The sequence below is a fragment of the Ovis aries genome, chromosome 3, assembly GCF_016772045.2.
Source record: "Ovis aries strain OAR_USU_Benz2616 breed Rambouillet chromosome 3, ARS-UI_Ramb_v3.0, whole genome shotgun sequence".
NCBI classification, from domain to species: Eukaryota; Metazoa; Chordata; class Mammalia; order Artiodactyla; family Bovidae; genus Ovis; species Ovis aries.
This window is the reverse complement of record NC_056056.1, coordinates 143,218,586-143,238,616: the sequence shown is the minus strand read 5'-3', so window position 1 is coordinate 143,238,616 and position 20,031 is coordinate 143,218,586. Positions and strand designations below refer to the sequence as shown.

At 36.8% G+C, this 20,031-nt stretch overlaps 1 protein-coding gene across 1 annotated transcript in view; it reads right to left on the bottom strand.

The window, feature by feature from the left end:
* ADAMTS20 (ADAM metallopeptidase with thrombospondin type 1 motif 20) overlaps positions 1–20,031 on the bottom strand; it is a 201,558-nt gene that overhangs the window by 144,829 nt on the left and 36,698 nt on the right. The window contains exon 4 of the mRNA XM_004006435.6: positions 10,131–10,390. Within this exon, the coding sequence (XP_004006484.2) occupies positions 10,131–10,390 (260 nt within the window). The remainder of the gene's footprint in view (positions 1–10,130; positions 10,391–20,031) is intronic.

Genomic DNA, 20,031 nt, shown 5'->3' with positions numbered 1-20,031 from the left:
TGCTGAGATTAATCCATTGATCAGCAGCATCCATATCACCTAGAGCTGATTAGAAATACAAACTCTCAGGCCCCACCTGGACAAGTGAGTCAGAATCTTTAGTTTAATAAGATCTTCAAGGCATCTGAATATGGACTGGGGCTTGGAAATACTGTTCTATATGATTCAGCAAAAAATTCACTCTATTCTGTGTCACAATCCACAATCTATGTGACCAAAATACTCCATAAAAATAAACACATAAATTTTACCTATTCTTTGGTAGTTTTACCTAATCTTTCTTGCCATGACTGGGTATTTTCAATTCTGAATATGCTTATGGTTTTTAATTGCTTAGCACCATTAGAATCCATGGAGACAAATTCATCAAGAATCACAAAGAGTCATTAGTTCAGTTCAGTCACTCAGTCATGTCCAACTCTTTGTGACCCCATGGACTGCAGCACACCAGGCTTCCCTGTGTTATCATCAACTCCTGGAGCTTCCTCAAACTCATGTCCATCGAGTCAGCAAAGAGCCACAGAAGAAGTCATAGGTCACAATCTGGTCTTCCACTCTCCAAAACTGGAGAATGCAACTCTACAATGGACTCTGCATGGGCTCAGTTTGTGACTGATAGTGAAAGTGTTGTACAATTCACCAATTAATATCCTCCTCTTACAGCCACCACGGAGGTTGCCAGATAGCAAGAGTGTATTCCATGACCAACACCTCTGCCTAGGATTTCTGTAGAGATATACCTTTCTGGAGCTGGGCCACCCATGCCATGAAAATTGCTTCTGAATGTGGATCACCATCTCCTGGACCACTGCCCAAACCAAGACAGCAATTCCTTCAGGAGGTGCTACTTCTTTCATTTATTTAATTAATATTCAGCAAATATTCCTTCCTTTATTGGCTACAGACCCAGAGACAGGGAAGAGAAGATGATCCCTGACCTCGTGGAGCTTACAGTTTCCTAGAAGTACCAATAGTGGAGCTCTGATCCTATCACCCAAAGTCGCTTCAACATAATGAATAACATGAGAACCATCAGAACCAGGCCCAAAAGCATCTCTGGAAATGCTGACCCTGTAGGTCAGCATGAACTTAAATAAAGTTTCTAGCATTTTTCCTATTGTTTTAGCTGTACAACCACAAGCACAGATTGACCATCTTTACCTGCAGTGATGCCTTTTGTTCTAGCATTTTTTGGCAAGAGAGATGGTCACCCCAGTGGAGAAAAGAGTTCAGTAAAACAGAGACAGGCAGATGACTGGCAATTTCACACTGGTCGGCTAGTACTGCAGTATTGCTCACTTTAAAATGGCAGCTGTGGAAAAATCTATGGCTGAACTAATATAGAGAGAGTTACATGGAAAACGAGCATCTATTGTAAAAAAACAGAGTATACCCATATGTGTGCCTTCTGAGTTATCCTCTGACCATGTGAGGTTAAAAGTAGATGCTTCCCTAAGTCAAACTAGAAGGTAAACAAAGCACCTCAAAGGCAAGCACAAAGGCTCTTTTAATGAAAGCCAATTGCGAAGACTTGCCACTGGCCAGCATGCATTCCTGGTCCTCCAGAGATAAAAGCTTAGGCACTGTGAAGTATCTAAATGGCTAATTTCTCTACGCATTGCCTGAAATGTGCTGCCTACAAATGGCAATCTGGATACATAATATAAACTATAAAATAACCACAAAAATGTTTTCAGTTTCAGAAGAAAACAGATGCGGCACCTTGATTGACAAGAGACCAAGCAACCAGCTAGAATTTAGAAACACGTTCCCTGTGTTCTGATACTGTTTTTTAAAATATATTACTTCAGCAAAATTTCTGTTAAAATTTAACTTTAGGAAAAAAAAATAATTTAAGTAATTATGCAAGATGGGCAATGTTATGAAATAGAGTCCTTTTAATTCCAATGTTAACTGACACTTGTTGATAACACCTAATTACCAGGCTGCTATAAAGATTAAATGTGATGGTGTACAGCAAGCATTTAGATCACTAGAAAAATAGCACAGATGAACCTATTTTCAGGGCAGGAATAGAGACATGGACATAGAGAACGGACTTGTGGACACGGGGGGCGGGCAATGGAGAGGAGAGGGTGAGACAAATCAAGAGAGCGGCACCGGCACGCATACACTTCGTGTAAAACAGATAGCGAGTGGCCAGTTGCTGTCTGGCACAAGGAGCTCAGCTCAGTGCTCTGTGATGACCTAGAGGGGTAGGAGGGAGTGATGGGAGGGAGGCTCAAGAGGGAGGGGATATATACACACATATAGCCCATTCACTTCATTGTACAGCAGAAACCAACAAAACCTCATAAAGCAATTATACTCCAATTAAAACCAAACAAAAGCAACAACAATAAAAAATAAAGAACACTAGTTATTGTAAAGAAAAGCATTTAGATCAGGGTCTGGGTCACAGTGATCAATGACAGCTATTATTACTACGTTCAGAAGAAAAGGCATATGTTATATATAATGTTTATTCTAGTTCATGTGTTTCCAATTAGTTATCATAGAATGGCAAATTGAAAGCAAAGGATCCAAAAGCTTCACAGTTTTATCTCTTTCAATATTTATTAAATATCTACTGGCTTACCTAATACCATTAAAAATTCAGTCTTCCAGGGGTAAAAGACACAGATGGTTCAGTTTAAATAATTATTCATATATGCCCCCCAAAAATCCTCAGGATGGTATTTTCTAAGTGTATATAAAAACACTAAAATGTCATGTTTCTATATATACTTCTGTGTGTAAAACAGATAAGCTAGTGGGAAGATAGCATAGAGAGTTCAGTTCAGTGCTCTGTGACAACCTAGAAGAGTGGGATGGTGGCGGTTGAGAAGGAGGCTCTAGAGGGAGGGGATGTATGTATACAGACAGCTGGTGCACACTGTTGCACAACAGAAACTAACACAACAGTATAAAGCAAATACACTCCAATAAAAATTAATTAAAATTAAATGGCATGTCTCTTCAAGGTCATTTTGCTTATTTAATTGTAGACACTTACTTCTTACTGTTTTATGCATTGACCTTTATAATCTATGTGCTCACACCCTATATATATATATATATTTTTACAGTATTTGGATATTTAAAGGTGCTTTTATTGAATAACTGTTCAATTAAGCTGAATGGTGAATCAGGCAGGTAAGTGATCAGAAGGCCTACTTGTTATTTCAGAAGCTTTTCTAATTATCATGACAACATGCTTCTCTTATCCCTAAAACTGCCACCCCATAATAGGCCACCACAATGATAGGATATCATGTTTGCAACTTCCTCATAAATACATAACTAGAATATTTATTGAATATTTACTGTGTGTCAGATGTGATCTAAGTTTTAAATGTATTAATTCACTTAATAATTATCAACAAATTTTATAAGCTGGAAACTATTGTGTCCATTTTACATATAAGAAAATTAAGGTACGGAGAAATTCATAACACACTCAAGGTTAGGCGGCTGGGAGCAACAGAGTTATTTCCACCCGAGGTAGTCTAGCTTCAGCTCTGACTAGTTTGTCTGATCTTATGAAATTTCAGCACTCTACCCTAAGTACTTCCTAAATAGCTCTTGGCACAAACATTATTTTAGACCCTGACATGATTCATGCCCCACCCCTGACACTGTCCTGCTAGTTACTTGACCATGGCCTCAGAAGTCCTACACAGACAGGAGACCTAGATTTCAGCTCTGGCTCTTACTAGTTACAAGCCAGTTGTCCACCTCTGGAAATAGATTTATCTACTTTTTATCTCAATACCCCTCACCACACTGAGCACCAAGCACCCTTGGTCACAATGCCTTGGTGTACTGGATTAGTACTCACCAGAAGCTGTTGGGAAAAGGGTGTGAGAACATTTGTTTTAAAGAAAAAAAATTATTCCGCAGTTGGAGAAAAGTTGAGTAAAAAGATATCTTCATGGGTATCTTGGAGTGGATAACTTTTAGAGTGGATAACTCCATGGATAACTCTTCATGGAGTCTTGGCTAGGTGAAGTCTTGACTAGCCGTGACTAGTCTTGACATGCATAAATATTAAATGTACGAGAAGTATTTATTGTATGCAGCATCTTACTCAACTGCCTGGCCAAATTCTCTTTTTCCCTCCATCAACAAACCACAGGACTAGTATCCCACCCCACAGACTATACTGTAGAAAATACTAGATCAGATTACTAAGGTACATTTTCTATTCTATAAAACCATGTAATATTATTATATATAATTGTAATCACTCCATTTTAGAGTGCTATGCATTTGGACTTTTATTAATCCAATTAAAATGTGTTCAATTCTTTATCCTGTAAGAGATTTTTTTCCCCCTGGCATATAGAATTCATATTGATTTACAGGCCTCATAAAATAGTAAACATTGCTTCATAGATAATTAGCAAAAGGAAAAGAAATGCTATAAATTGTTTAAATATTTTAAGAAAATCTCAGGCAACATACAGTTCATGCAATATGCAAATTATATCTCTATTAACTGACTACTATTTTGAAACACAGCTTCAGCAAATGTTCATATATGGCATGTTTAGAGACCACCTTTCTTTTAAAGCCATTTAAAAAAATTAAGATAATTGACATATATCAGTATATTAGTTGTAGGTATACAATGATTTGATATATATGTGTATATGTGTGTGTGTGTGTATTACAAATGACCACTACAATAAGTTTAGTTAACATTCATCACCATATATAGTTGTATTTTTTTTTTCTAAAAATAAGGACTTTTTAGATCTACTCTCTTAGCAACTTTCAAATACAAAATACAGTGTTGCTAACTATAGTCACCATGCTGTACATTACATTCCCCAGGAGTTATTTATCTTATAACTGGTTATTTGTACCTTCTGACCACCTTCACCTTTGAAATTATCTATAAAAAACTGATTTTAGCAAAGTGAACAGATTTTGTTACATAGATCCTTACTCATCAGAAAGATGTTATTGTTTTTAAGTTAGAAAATGACATTCCACATATGTCCAAAGAAAATATATGCAAAGAATTAAGAACAGGTAGAGCACTGAGTTGAAGGAAAAGGTAACATAAAATGGTTGAATATGATGTACGAAAGCAAATCACTAGTTTTATTCTAATGTGGTTGGAAATTTTCCCCATCCTAAATAACACCAATAAAGACAACTCAGAGAATTGAAAGCAATGATATTAAGGCAATGTAATGTAGGTAAAACTTTCTAGTTGATAACTGCCTCTAACAGCAACTGTGTTTTTAAAAATAGGGCTAATTCCTGACAAATGATGCTCTTGAGATTTACATTATTAAATCTGTAACAAGGTGAATATTATCAAATCAAACTTTGTAAACAAAAGGAGTGTGGGGGCTTCTGACAATATTTCCAAGGTTTATTAAACAGTAAGTCATTGCATATCAAAATAAATCTGCTGAAAAAAGTAATTTTCCTAATTTAAATACTACTTAATAGTTTAATAATGAATTTAAAATGACATTTTAACCTGATAATATCACCCAAATTCTCTAAGGAAAAATTTTAGAGTAGCAAAAAGTTGAACATCTCTGCTCATTTAACACACACTTATTTCATTAGGTACACTATACACCACAAATGTGTTTTTCCCAGCTAATTTTAATGTTATTTCTAGAAACTCTTTGAAAAGAGATCACTAAGCTATTTTTACAACATGAGTAAAGCACTCTAAAAGGTGAATTAAATCACACATTATTTCTATATCCACTGCACTCAGCTACTGTTAAAATGTTGAAAGAAAAGTTTGAGAAGACAGCAGAATTGTTTACTTTGAATGGGATGAGTAAAGATAGATAATCCCCCCTCTAAAGTATGTATACAATCTATCTGCTCAATGCTGAAAGCATTCGGCAGTCTCCCTCACTATATCTGGAGCTCAACACAAAATCTCTTTTGTCACTTTGAACTTTTCTTTAAATGACTCTCAATCATATTCCAGGTGTAAATCACATGTTCTTGTCTTTTTCCTAAGTTACTATGACCAAAAAATATTACCAATACACCAAGTCTGTCTGAATAAATACAGTTAATGTCTCTTTAAAACTCAGGACATACACAAAACTTGAATGGCTTCTTCTTCAACTGGCAACATTTGGAGACAGTTTTGGGGAGACAGCATTCCTCTTACTTCTTTAGAGCAATATGAAAATGGACTTCACAAGTGCAGATAAAACAAGCTGGGTTATATTTGACAAGTCTCCATGCAGTGTGACCAACTGTCCCTGTCTGCTTAGGACTGAGGGATTTCCAGGGATATAAGATTTTTAATACTAAAACTAAGAAATTCCCAAACAAAACAAGTCTATTGATTTTCTCCAAGTTTCTCTTTACCTTTAATATGGTTTACATCTACAAATATAGCTACAGCCACTATTGTTAACTAATAAAATAACAATGCATGTCAAAAATCATAAAGTCTGCTGACTTTCCTATGCTGCTAAGTCACTTCAGTCATGTCCAACTCTGTGCGACCCCATGACAGCAGCCCACCAGGCTCCCCCTTCCCTGGGACTCTCCAGGCAAGAACACTGGAGTGGGTTGCCATTTCCTTCTCCAATGCATGAAAGTGAAAAGTGAAAGGGAAGTCGCTCGGTTGTGTGCGACTCTTAGCGACCCCATGGACTGCAGCCTACCAGGCTCCTCCATCCATGGGATTTTCCAGGCAAGAGTACTGGAGTGGGGTGCCATCGCCTTCTCCAATATCCTTATTTAAACACTTAATGAAAGAAAAAAGGAATAGAGAAAACAAAAAACCCAGGTAATCTGAAGTCATCTGAAATCGGACCTCTGAAGAAGAAAGAAAGTATGTATAAAACCAAAACTACCTCAAAAGGGAGATTTATCCTCCTAAATTTTTCCTCCTATAGTCCATGGGGTTGCAAAAGAGTCGGACATGACTTAGTAACTAAACAACAACATCTATGTTTGGAATATCCCCCTATTCCTCAACTGTGGCAATATTTCCCTATGAATGAAAGCTAAACACAGATTAACTGACAGCATCTACGAACACTTCATCTTAACTGAAATGGGCTCTTCAAATGGAATTAAACATCTAGGGAATGGTACATGCATGCATTGTTCTGTGGCTTCAAGCAATCCCAGAACCAGATTTACTTTCCATGATGGCAGAAGGTTGACTTTGTCATTCATGAACTCTGGTTTTAAAACCCCCATGGACAACTTCACAAGGTACATCACAATATCTTCTAACTGATACTGTGATTATAATGATTTTAATCACAAAATACATATGACAAAACTTATCAGAGGATGGTACCATCATCAAAACTGTATGTAATTATTCAAAAATTACTTTTGTGTTCCTTTACCTCTTAGAGTCAATATTTCCAAAGCACTGATACGGGAGTTGTCATTTAACATCAAAACCTGCTGTACTTATAAAATCTAGTAATTTTCTTCACTATCTCTATCACCTTCCCAATTTTCTTAATGAATATCTTCTTCAACCATATAAAATTTCCAAGTTTAACCCACACTATTCCATATAAATGATATAATTTCCTATATATCAATCAGCATCCTCCATGTTCTCATTAGAATCCCTTCACAATGAGCATGCCACTGCTGCTGCTGCTGCTGCCAAGTCGCTTCAGTCGTGTCCAACTCTGTGCAACCCCATAGGCGGCAGCCCACCAGGCTCCCCTGTCCCTGGGATTCTCCAGGCAAGAACACTGGAGTGGGTTGCCATTTCCTTCTCCAATGCATGAAAGTGAAAAGTGAAAGTGAAGTTGCTCAGTCGTGTCCGACTCTTCGCCACCCCATGGATTGTAGCCCACCAGGCTCCTCCATCCATGGGATTTTCCAGGCAAGAGTACTGGAGTGGGGTGCCATCGCCTTCTCTGGAGCATGCCACACCAGTATCTAAATAATTATACATGTAGATAATTATATACATCTAGATAGTAACTTCAGATTCAGAGGTTAAAAAGTAATCAGGATAAATCTGTTTGTAGAGCTGTGTTGGCACTTTAAAAATTCAATTCAAGTAAATAAAACACATCTACACTGCACAAATTTCAAAGCATCATTTTAGATGATATGTTTGTTGCCCATTATGATGTCACTTATTCTGAAAAAAGTATTACCTTAATCATTTATTTACTTATTCTTTTACTAACTATTGAGTGCTCATTTCATACCAGATAACTTTGTTTAGGCAGCAGAAGCAATGTATTCCCAGCACGTATAAGAATTTAAGATAAAATGCTGTATGTAAGGAAAATAACAAGGTCTTAGGATCTCTTCAGTCACAATGAAGTTGATCGGAAAGTTCTTGCTAAGTGAAATTTATAATAGATGTGTCCAGGTCCCATCTTTCCAGCCAAGCAAACCTGAATTCCCTCCCTGTGGATATGAGATATGATGCAATATCCTGAATGTGTATAAATAGAGGAAACTATACATTTCATCAGCTAAACCAAGATACTCCTGAGCATGAAAGAGCTGCTTTCAGCAGTTACTTCAAAAGAACAGGACTTAATCCAGGAATGTCCCAGACAGTAGGTACATGTGTGTATATATTTGTGTGTGTGTGTTAGTCCCTCAGTTGTGTCCGACTGTGTGTGACCCCATGGACTGAAGCCCACCAGGCTCTTCTGGCCATGGAATTCTCCAGGCAAGAATACTGGAGTGGGTAGCCATTCCCTTTTCCAGGGGATCTTCTCCAAGGGATCTCTCCCACCTGGAAATCAAACCTGGGTCTCCTGCACTGGAGGCAGGTTCTTCACCATCTGAGCCACCACGGAAGCCCGTACATACGTGTATGTGTGCCTATGTACTTTAGTGTATATAGAGTGTCGCTACCAGCAGAACTGGTGCTCTTCACTAGCACTAGAAATCTATCCATATGCCACCACTGCTCAACAGAGACGTTAACATCAGATCAAAAGTGCTTATAGTTACTGCGATCTTACTGTTCGTTGTTGCTGCTCAGTCACTAAGTGGCTGACTGACTCTTGTGTCTGACTTTGCGACCCCATGGACTAGTGCACACCAGGCTTCCCGGTCCTTCACTCTCTCCCTGAGTCTGCTCAAACTCATGACTGTTGAGTCCATGATGCCATCCAACCATCTCATCTTCTGTCACCCCCTTTCCTCTGGCCCTCAATCTTTCTCAGCGTCAGAGTCTTTTCCAACAAGTCGGCTCTTCATATCAGGTGGCCAAATTATTGGAGCTTCAGCTTCAGCATCAGTCCTTCTAATGAATATTCAAGGTTAATTTCCTTTAGGATTGACTGGTTTGATCGCCTTGCTATCCAAGGGACTCTCAAGAATCTTCTCCAGCACCACAGTTTGAAAGCATCAATTCTTCAGCACTCATACTTTACGGTCCAACTCTCACATCCATACATGACTCCTGAAAAACCATAGCTATGACTTTATGGACTTTTGTTAGCAAAGTGATAAAAAGATTAAAAAGTCTCTGCTTTTTAATACACTGTCCGGGTCTGTCATAGCTTTTCTTCCAAGGAGCAAATGTCTTTTAATTTCAAGGCTGCAGTCACCATCCAATGATTTTGGAGTTCAAGAAAATAAAATATGCCACTGTTTCTCTTCCCCTACTATTTGCCATGAAGTGATGGGATCGAAGGCCATGATCTTAAGATTCGTCTTACATCCTAAGTTTGTTAAAGCAGCTCTATTAATAACAGAGCTCCTTTTATTACCATAAGTACCTTTATAACTTAAAATATGTGTCCCAATTTGATTTGGTGAATGCAATAGTAGTAAAATTAGTATTCCCTCCTTCTATACAGAAACTATTAAAAATTCAGATTCAAAGGGCAAAAGATCAATTCTGTCACTAGGGGGCAGAAGTCATTCACGTGATGAAATCAAGATTGAAGCACTTTCTGTAAGCGGTTTAACAGGTTTTAGATTTTTTAAAAATTGTCCAAGTAACAGAATGCAACACTTGCTTTATACATCTATATATTTAAATTTCATTCAGATATTTTGGCTTAAATGTAAACAATTTGCTAACATCTAAAGTTTGGGGAAATTTTTAATTAAATGTGAAAAAATATTATGTAAAACATTTTAGAAAATACAAAGGGCCTGTTAAGTTTACTTACAATTGACATCAGAGTTAGTACGTAGTGCTGCAAGTTCTGTCCATGATGATGAACCATTTTAGAGTCAGCTGTAACCATAACTTCCACGTATCTTGGATATGATAAAAAACGTTTCTTCCTGGAATGCAATTGACTTCTTTCATCTTCCAAAGATATATTTTTTGAAGTGTATCCTAAAACTCTTTCTTCCTTTATATTGAGATTTTCATTAATGTCGCTGTAGTTATGAAAGGGTAGAGCAGTTTTCTTTATTTCACTTTCTGGTGGGGGAAGAATATAATAATATAAAGTCATTAAATTGGATGTGACTCAAAATAGTGCACAGAATAGAAGGGCCAAAAATATTTAATACTTTTACAACTGCTTCCAATATGAAATATAAGGACAAAAAATTTATTTTAAAGTCTTACACATTATCATAAGCATTACTGTTACTCATAGTAATATAATGTCCACATTTTCATATATTGCACTAACAAAACCTTATATATGTCTTACTTTAACAGCCATGACGATTCAAAATGTGCATTAACCACTGGAGAGAAGACAAAAACAAATCAAGGAGAACTTAGGCTTTTTTCAGTAGGTAAATTGGGTCCTCAAGCCGCTGACTGCATCTAATCTCATTGCAGAGAAATTATATTTTATAGGATAAAGCTTCATAAAGTAGAGAAAACAAATATATTTTTTGTTATGCAACATCAAAAGAGCACCAAATCCATATACCAATAGATGGCTTTTCAAATCCAGAAATTCAAAGGTTGATGTAAATTTTGTAATACTTGATTATATAAAATACCTGATTACTTTGATTCTGTTTGTTTATATATAAATACAGCATTAAAACTGCTAAAACATTAGGGATTATTATGGCAATCACTTTAAGTCCTTCTATAAAAGTTACTTCTAAATTCATGATTATTTGTGCTAATGGAAAAAATTTCATCGGCAGCTTGAGTGTTTGTTCTATTTCCTTCTCCTTCAGTTTATTTCTCTACTCTCTTTCTTATTTTTCTCTGCTAATTTTTCTGATAATTGTTTGGTGAAAGTATTTAGAACAGGAAAGTGGATCAAAGCAAACAGGTAAGAAGAAATAAAAGGTCCTGGATAGTTCATAAGTCAAATCATCAATACTACAACAATCAAGATTTAGTTGTATTACAAGGATTGTGAAGTCACTCAGTCATGTCTGACTCTTTGTGACCTCATGGACTATAGTCTACCAGGCTCCTCAGTCCATGGAATTTTCCAGGCAAGAGTACTGAAGTGGGTTGCCATTTCCTTCTCCAGGGGACCTTCCCAACCCAGGGATTGAACCTGGGTCTCCCACAGCGCAGGCAGATGCTTTCCCATCTGAGCCACCAGGGAAGCTCAAGGATTAGACAGAATATAAACCTGTATTACAAAAATAATTCATTTCCCGTAAAATTAGTAGCAACTCTATGGTTGTAAAAAATGAAACTAAAGTCCTTGAACAATGTTTCTACAGATGAACTGCTTTCCCTAATTTCTAAAACTATCCTGCCTTTTAATATTACTACACTGTAGAGTTTTAAAATAGAGCTCAGTGGGAGACTACGGGCATCTGACAAACTGAATATAGATTCCTAACATTTTGTCCTGCCATATTTTTCCTAAAGGTGAGTCAACCACCAAAATGTGCTGTGCTGTGCTCAGTCGCTACAGTCGTGTCTGCAAGGCTCCTTTGTCCATGGGATGCTCCAGGCAAGAATTCTGCAGTGGATTGCCATGCCCTTCTCCAGGGGATCTTCCCAACCCAGGGACTGAAACTGCATCACTTACGTCTCCTGCACTGGCAGGCACGTTCTTTACCACTGGTGCCACCTGGGAAGCCCACCCACCAAAATATTCATGACTAATTATTTGACCCTGGAGAAGATCCTAGATATATCTGATATATACAAATCCCAGTGTTATCAGGAAAAAGATAAATATTCATGTTTTTATTATTTGTTCACTCATTTCATTCATTCAAAATAAACTAACTGCTCAATGTCAGCAAACATCAGAAATTAAGCAGAAAATAGCATCTAATAAAGTTTATACTCTAGTGGGAAGAATAAAAAAAAAAATGAACACATATCGAAGGACTTAAAGTTATCTCAAATTAGTCCTTAAATAACAATTCAACCAAAAGTTTTAAAAAATGACTCTACCTTAACAAAATGGCTAAAACTTAAAAGACTGATAATACCAAGCATTGTCTCAGCCACTTCAGAATACTATCTGGCAATTTTTAAATTACACATGTACCTATCCTCACGTGAAGTCACTCAGTCATGTCGGACTCTTTGCGAACCCATGGACTGTAGCCTACGAGGCTCCTCCATCCATGGGATTTTCCAGGCAAGAGTACTGGAGTGGGGTGCCATTGCCTTCTCCAGGGGATCTTCCTGACCCAGGGATTGAACCCAGGTCTCCCGCATTGCAGGCAGATGCTTTACCGTCTGAGCCACCAGAGAAGCCCTGCAATTACAATCCTGATACCTAAAAGAAGGAAAACATATGTCCAGAAAACACTAAGAATGTCCATAGCGTGACCTGCATAAATACGAATGGAATAACCAAGAAAGAAACCTTTACGTATATGGTCAAATGATGTTTGACAAATGTGCTAACTAAGGACAGCCCATGAAAAATGAATAGGTTCTTCAACAAATGGTGTTGGGACAACTAGACATGTCCATGCAAAAGAGTGAAATTGGACTTCATCTTACATCATATATAAAAGTTAACTCAAAATGGATTAAGATCTAAAACAACTTTGAAACTCCCAAAAGAGAACAGAGGAAAAGCTCCATGACAGTGGGTTTGACAGTGATTATTTGGATATGACACCAAAGCTCAAGCAATAAATGCAAAAAATCAGACAAATGTGACTGCAAACTTTAACATGTATGTGCATTAAAGAACACAATCAAAACAGTGAAAATGCAATGGGAAAAAATACTTGCAAATCATACCTGATGAGGAGCTATGGAGGTAATACCCACTACTGCTAAGTCACTTCATTCGTGTCCGACTCTGTGCGATCCCATAGACGGCAGCCCACCAGGCTCCCCCATCCCTGGGATTCTCCAGGAAAGAACACTGGAGTGGGTTGCCATTTCCTTCTCCAATGCATGAAAGTGAAAAGTGAAAGCGAAGTCGCTCAGTCATGTCTGACTCTTAGCGACCCCATGGAATGCAGCCTACCAGGCTCCTCCGTCCATGGGATTTTCCAGGCAAAAGTACTGGAGTGGGGTGCCATTGCCTTCTCCCACTACACATATACAAATATATATATATATATGTATGTATGTGTATATATATATATATATATATATATATATATATATATATGCTTATAACTCAATAAGGGCTTCTCTAATAGCTCAATTGGTAAAGAGTCCACCTGTACTGCAGGAGACCTCAGTTTGATTCCTGGGTTGGGAAGATCCCGTGGAGAAGGGATAGGCTACCCACTCCAGGATTCTTGGGCTTCCCTTGTGATTCAGCTGGTAAAAAAGCCACCGGCAATTGCAGGTGACCTGGGTTCAATCCCTAGCTTGGGAAGATCCCCTGGAGAAAGGAATGGCTACCCATTCCAGTATTCTGGCCTGAGAATTCCATGGACTACATAGTCCGTGGGGTCGCAAAGAGTCAGACACAGTAAGCGGCTTTCATTTTCATGACTCAATAAAAATAACCTGATTTTTTAAATGGGGAAAGGATGTGAATAGACATTTTACCAAAGATAAAAAATGGACAACTGCACATAAAAAGATGGTCAATGTTACTTATCATTAGAGATACGCAAATCAAAACTACAATGAGATATCATTTCAAACCCACTAGGATGGCTAGTATTAAAAAGAACAGAAAAAAATAAGTGTTGATGAGGATGTGGAGAAACTGGAACCTTCATGAACTGATGGTAGGATTATAAAACAGGGTGCAACCACTATGGGCAATAATATAAAAGCACCTCAAAAATTTATATACAGAACTACCAAATGATCCAGCAATTCTACATCTCAGTATATATCCAAAAGAATTAAAAGCAGGGTCTTCAAGTAATATTTTCCCACTCATGTTCACTGCAGCATTATTTACAATAACCAAAAGGTGGAAGCAACTCAAATATCTGTTGATTGATAAACAGATAAATGAAACACAGTATATATAGAAAATTGGTTATTTATCTTTAAAAAAGGAAATTATTACATTCTCTGATATGGATGAATCTTGAGGATAGTATGATAACTAGAAATGAGCCAGCCACAAAAGTATAAATACTATTTGATTTTACTTATTAGCTATCTAAAACACTCAAAAATCATAGAAACAAAATTGAATGGTTGGTTACCAGGGCCTGTCAATATCTCCACCTGAGATAGCCCCCAAAGTTCTGTCCAGCCTGGGTGCTACAAAATTAAACATCTCACTGGTTAATAGTAAGCTAAACAAGAACACAATTGAGGAAGTACTGTGGCTTGAAGGAGTCAGATTGACAGTAAGTTAGAATAGGTGACTCTGTGTAGGCTGAAATAATGAAAGAAAGAATTCCAAATTGGAATGAAAACATTGGATAAACAATATACACAGAAAAAAAAAAGAATCCTTAAAACAAAAAATATACAAATTCAAATTTAAAATTCAATCCTGGAGCAATTGTTTTAAAAAGGGAAAAATAAACATTAAGAAGATATTATCAACAACTTGATACAAGCAAATTAAGAAATGTTTTCTAGAACATTTCTGGAAAAAACACAACTTATCAAAACTGACCCGTGAAGAATTAGAAAGTCTAACAGCCACATAACTTAAAAAAGTTGAACTCTAATCAATTCTTCCCCGAAAACCCAGTCTCAAAGGGCTTCACCCGCAAACATGACTAAGTATTTAAAGAAGAAATAGCACTACTTTCTCAAAACTTTTCTAAGAATTTTTAAAAAGGGAAAGATCTCAAACATGTTTCATCTGTCTTTTAAATGATGATATATCAGAATATATTCATGACCTTGGTTTTTGTTTGAGAAAGGACTTTAGGACACAAAAAATACTAACCAAAAAGACTATTCATTTGAGTAAACCAAGACTTTGAACTGTGTTCACCAAACAACATTATTATGGGAAAAGGAAGAGATATCTGGAATAAATATAAACAAAGGACTTATATACAGATTATATCATTAACCACTGCAAATAGGAAATAAGATAATAATAAAAATAAGGGAGACTTGAATACCTCACAAAAGGCAAAATTCAAAGGCATCAACACAGGAAACAGTAACAAAAATTACCAATAATCTGGGAAATGCACATTAAAACGCAATGAATTTAACTATATATCCTCCCAAATGGCTAAAATGAAAAATATTGAAAATAACTAGGCATGGTAATATAATCTGGGGCTCCTGAACCTCTCATATACTGCTGGAGACAGTGAAAAGTGGAATAATCACTTTGTAAAATTTCAGTGGGCTAAGAAGGAATTGGGATATGTGACACAGCTTAGTGCAAAAAGGATACAATCATTACATCCCTTTAAAATCAGTAAGTATAGGTATGCATATATACTGCTGTTAAAATGAGCACATCACCAAAGGAAAAAGACACTTAGTACAAATTCTAAATTCAAAGTGTTGTGGGATGACTTAAGAATAGAAAAATCATCAAAAGTAAGGAAATATAAAAAAAAAAAGAAACTGAATAAAATTCATATGAAATACAAATAACACAATGTATACTGTCTACTATAAATCAAGTAGAGATAATCCATGAACAGCATGGGTTTGAACTGTGTGGGTTGACTTATACATGGATGTTTTTCAATAAATATGTACTATGGGACTATGATCTGCAGATCCAAAGACGCAGAACCACAGATATGGAGAGCCAGCTGTAAAGGGACATGCAGATTTTACCCTGAACAGGGGAGTCAGCACCTCAAACTCCTTCCTTGTTTATGGGTCAACTTTTCATTTCTAACAAATTTATTTATATTAACGCATCTAATTTTTGTTTAATCACTAAGTCATATCCTACTCTTTTGCAACCCCATGTACTGTAGTCTACCAGGCTCCTCTGTTCATGAGATCTGCCACACAAAAAGACTGGAGTGGGTTGCCATTCCCTTTTCCAGGGGATCTTCCTGACTCGTGAATGGAAACCACATCTGTACTGGCAGGCAGGTTCTTTACCACTGAGCCACCAGGGAAGCCCAACTTATTTAATAGTGGCATATAAAGTAAGTACTATTATTAATTCCACTTTATAGATGAGTAATCCACAATATACAGAGACTAAGGAATTAACATACACAGTTAATTAAATTTTTATGCAGGTCAGGAAACAACAGTTAGAATGGGACATGGAACAACAGACTGATTCCAAATCAGGAAAGGAGTATGTCAAGACTGTATATTGTCACCTTGCTTATTTAACTTATACGCAGAGTGCATCATGAGAAACACTGATCTGGATGAAGCACAAGCTGAAATCAAGATTGCTGGGAGAAATATCAATAATCTCAGATATGCAGATGACACCACCCTTATGGCAGAAAGTGAAGAAGAACTAAGGAGCCTCTTGGTAAAGTGAAAGAGGAGAGTGAATAAGTTGGCTTGAAACTCAACATTCAGAAAACTAAGATCATGGCATCCAGTCCCATCAATTCGTGGCAAATAGATGGGGAAACAGTGGAAATAGTGACAGACTTTATATTATTGGGCTCCAAAATCACTGCAGATGGTGACTGCAGACATGAAATTAAAAGGCACTTACTCCTTGGAAGGAAAGTTATGACCAACCTAGACAGCATATTAAAAAAGCAGAGACGTTACTTTGCCAGCAAAGGTCCATCTAGTCAAAGCTATGGTTTTTCCAGTGGTCATGTATGGATGTGAGAGTTGGACTATAAAAGAAAGCTGAGGGCCGAAGAATTGATGCTTTTGAACTGTGGTGTTGGAGAAAACTTTTGAGAGTCCCTTGGACTGAAAGGAGATCCAACCAGTCCATCCTAAAGGAGATCAGTCCTGAGTGTTCACTGGAAGGACTGGATGTTGAAGCTGAAACTCCAATACTTTGGCCACCTGATGTGAGGAGCTAACTCATTTGAAAAGACCCTGATGCTGGGAAATATTAAAAGCGGGAGGAGAAGGGGACAACAAAGGATGAGATGGTTGGATGGCATCACTGACTCAATGGACATGAGTTTGAGTAAACTCTGGGAGTTGGTGATGAACAGCGAGGTCTGGCGTGCTGCAGTCCATGGGGTTGCAAAGGTGGACATGACTGAACAACTGAACTGACTGAGCTGAAAATGAAAACAAATAACTGGTTCAATTCAAAAACCAGGGGAAAAAAAGTAACTGGTTCATATACAAATAAGGTAGTTTAAATTTGTCTATCAAAAAGCAAAAGCTTTATAGAATTAGATTAGTAAACTACAGCCACATTTAAGTAATAATTAGCACATCTGAGATTGAAATCCTACATATCTGGCTCCAAAGTTGGTGATTTTAACCACCGAAACATATTGCTTGGCAATGAAAGTTAAAGGAAAAAAAAAAAAACTGTAATTTAACAACAAACACACTTTCACCAAAACAGATATCACGGGTTTGATCTCTATAGAAAATGAAATAATGATAAGAATATTGTGCAGACTTTGTAAAATATTTGAATTATTTGGAAGAAATCTGATTTCATGCTTTAACACACAACAATATGAGTGAATTTTGTTAATTACAAGTGACAAAAATGAAAAAAATTAAATCCGACACATTTTTATGTAGCTTAAAAAACAAAATAAAGATTTAAGAAATATGTATGGATGCAGCAACACTACAGAAAAAGCAGGGAGGTGACATGCATGACATTTCGAATGATCGGGTCGGGGGAGGTAAGTGGACTAAAGGGGAGCGGGGATGCAAGCAAAATTGTGTGGCCATATATGGGCTGCTGTCCAAATGCTGTATTTCATATTGGTCTATATATTCATGACTTTCATTATTATTATCAACAAGTTCTTAACAAACAGTAATTTACAAAACCAACTACTATTAAAGTAACAGGACAGTTCTGATCGCTATCATACAGTAGTTTTAGAAATGCCAAATATTAGGAAAGAAATGCTGAATACTAGAGAGAAAGTTTTTTTTTGCTAATGTTTTGATTCTGCAAATCTAATTTTGCAAAGACAAATGGCTTTGATAACTAAAATAACCGAGGCCACATTTAAACCTTTTTAAACAAACAATCCTCAGCAAAGGAATAATTCAACAAAGGAATGTTATGCAGATATGGGAAAAAAATGAATGAGGTCTATGTGTTTTCATAAGGAAGGATGTTCATGATGCATTTTTAAGTAAAAAGTGTAAGTGGCAAGATAATATGAGTGATAGTATGATCTCATTTTTGTGAAAACAAACTTTTACAAAATACACAGATTCATAAAAACTTATATGATGAGCCAAAAATACATGGAAGTTATACCTCAGACTTTTAGCACTGGTCATAAGGAGAGGTGCGACTAGACAACTACTAAATTCTTTCATTAACATCTCAGTCTCCTTTAAATCATTACAATGAATTTGTTTACTGGTTTCTTAATTATAGTATTATTTTTGAAAATAGTATCTGTAAATATCTTACAGGCTAAACATTTTATCTCATTACCTTTTTCTGATATTTATGCTTAAGTACTATAATAAATGATCATAAAAATGACCTTTCCAAATACCCTAAATAAATGAGCACTATGCAAAACTCTTTGCCAATTCAATTACACCATTTCTATGCAATGCTCCGTAAACTCAGATGTTTAAACAATGTCTTGTCCTTTATTAATAACAAGTGTATTATGACCCAAAACTAATTTAGACCAAAGCACTACATCTTAAACATCATGCAACAATGATAATCGGCTTACTAGAACATAAAATACTTAAAATTACAAAAGCAAAATTAACTCCTCCAACAGCATATTGTATTCTAGAATGCAAGGTGATTAAATAATCTATGCAAAGATAAACTACTAAAAAGTTTGTCAAACAATAATGAAATTATCCGTAATTTGACTTGAATGTTCTACTGACACAAAGCATATAAAAATGAGTTAATTTTCTTTTCCCATCCCGAGTTTCCCTTTTTCTATCAATATGGGCAATAACTTCCAAATACCATACTGAAGCTAAACTGTACACCACAATTGGGCTCTTCTTATCTTTCCTTCACCCTTTGTATCTGATCACCAAGTTTTGCCACTTCTTCACATTTTTCCTTGTATTGCTTCTGCTGTCAATAATATTATTGCCACTAAACTCATTCAGAGTTTTCACACTTAAGAGTAACATTGTTGGAATCAGTTCAGTTCAGTTGCTCAGTCGTGTCTGACTCTTTGCAACCCCATGGACTGCAGCACCCCAGGGCTCCCTGCCCATCACCAACTCCGGAGTTTACTCAAAGTCACGTCCATTGAGTCAGTGATGCCATCCAACCATCTCATCCTTTGTCATCCCTTTCTCCTTCTGCCTTCAATCTTCCCAGCATCCGGGTCTTTTCAAATAAGTCAGTTCTTCACATCAGGAGGCCAAAGTATTGGAGTTTCAGCTTCAACATCAGCCCCTCCAATGAATATTCAATGATTGATTTCTTTTAGGATGGACTGGTTGGATCTCCTTGAAGTCCAAGGGACTTTCAAGAGTCTTCTCCAACATCACAGCTCGAAAACATCAATTCTTTGGCATTCAGCTTTCTTTATAGACCAACTCTCACATCCATACATGACTACTGGAAAAACCTTAGCCTTGACTAGACGGACCTTTGTTGGTAAAGTAATGTCTCTGCTTTTTAATATGCTGTCTAGGTTGGTCATAACTTTTCTGCCAAGGAG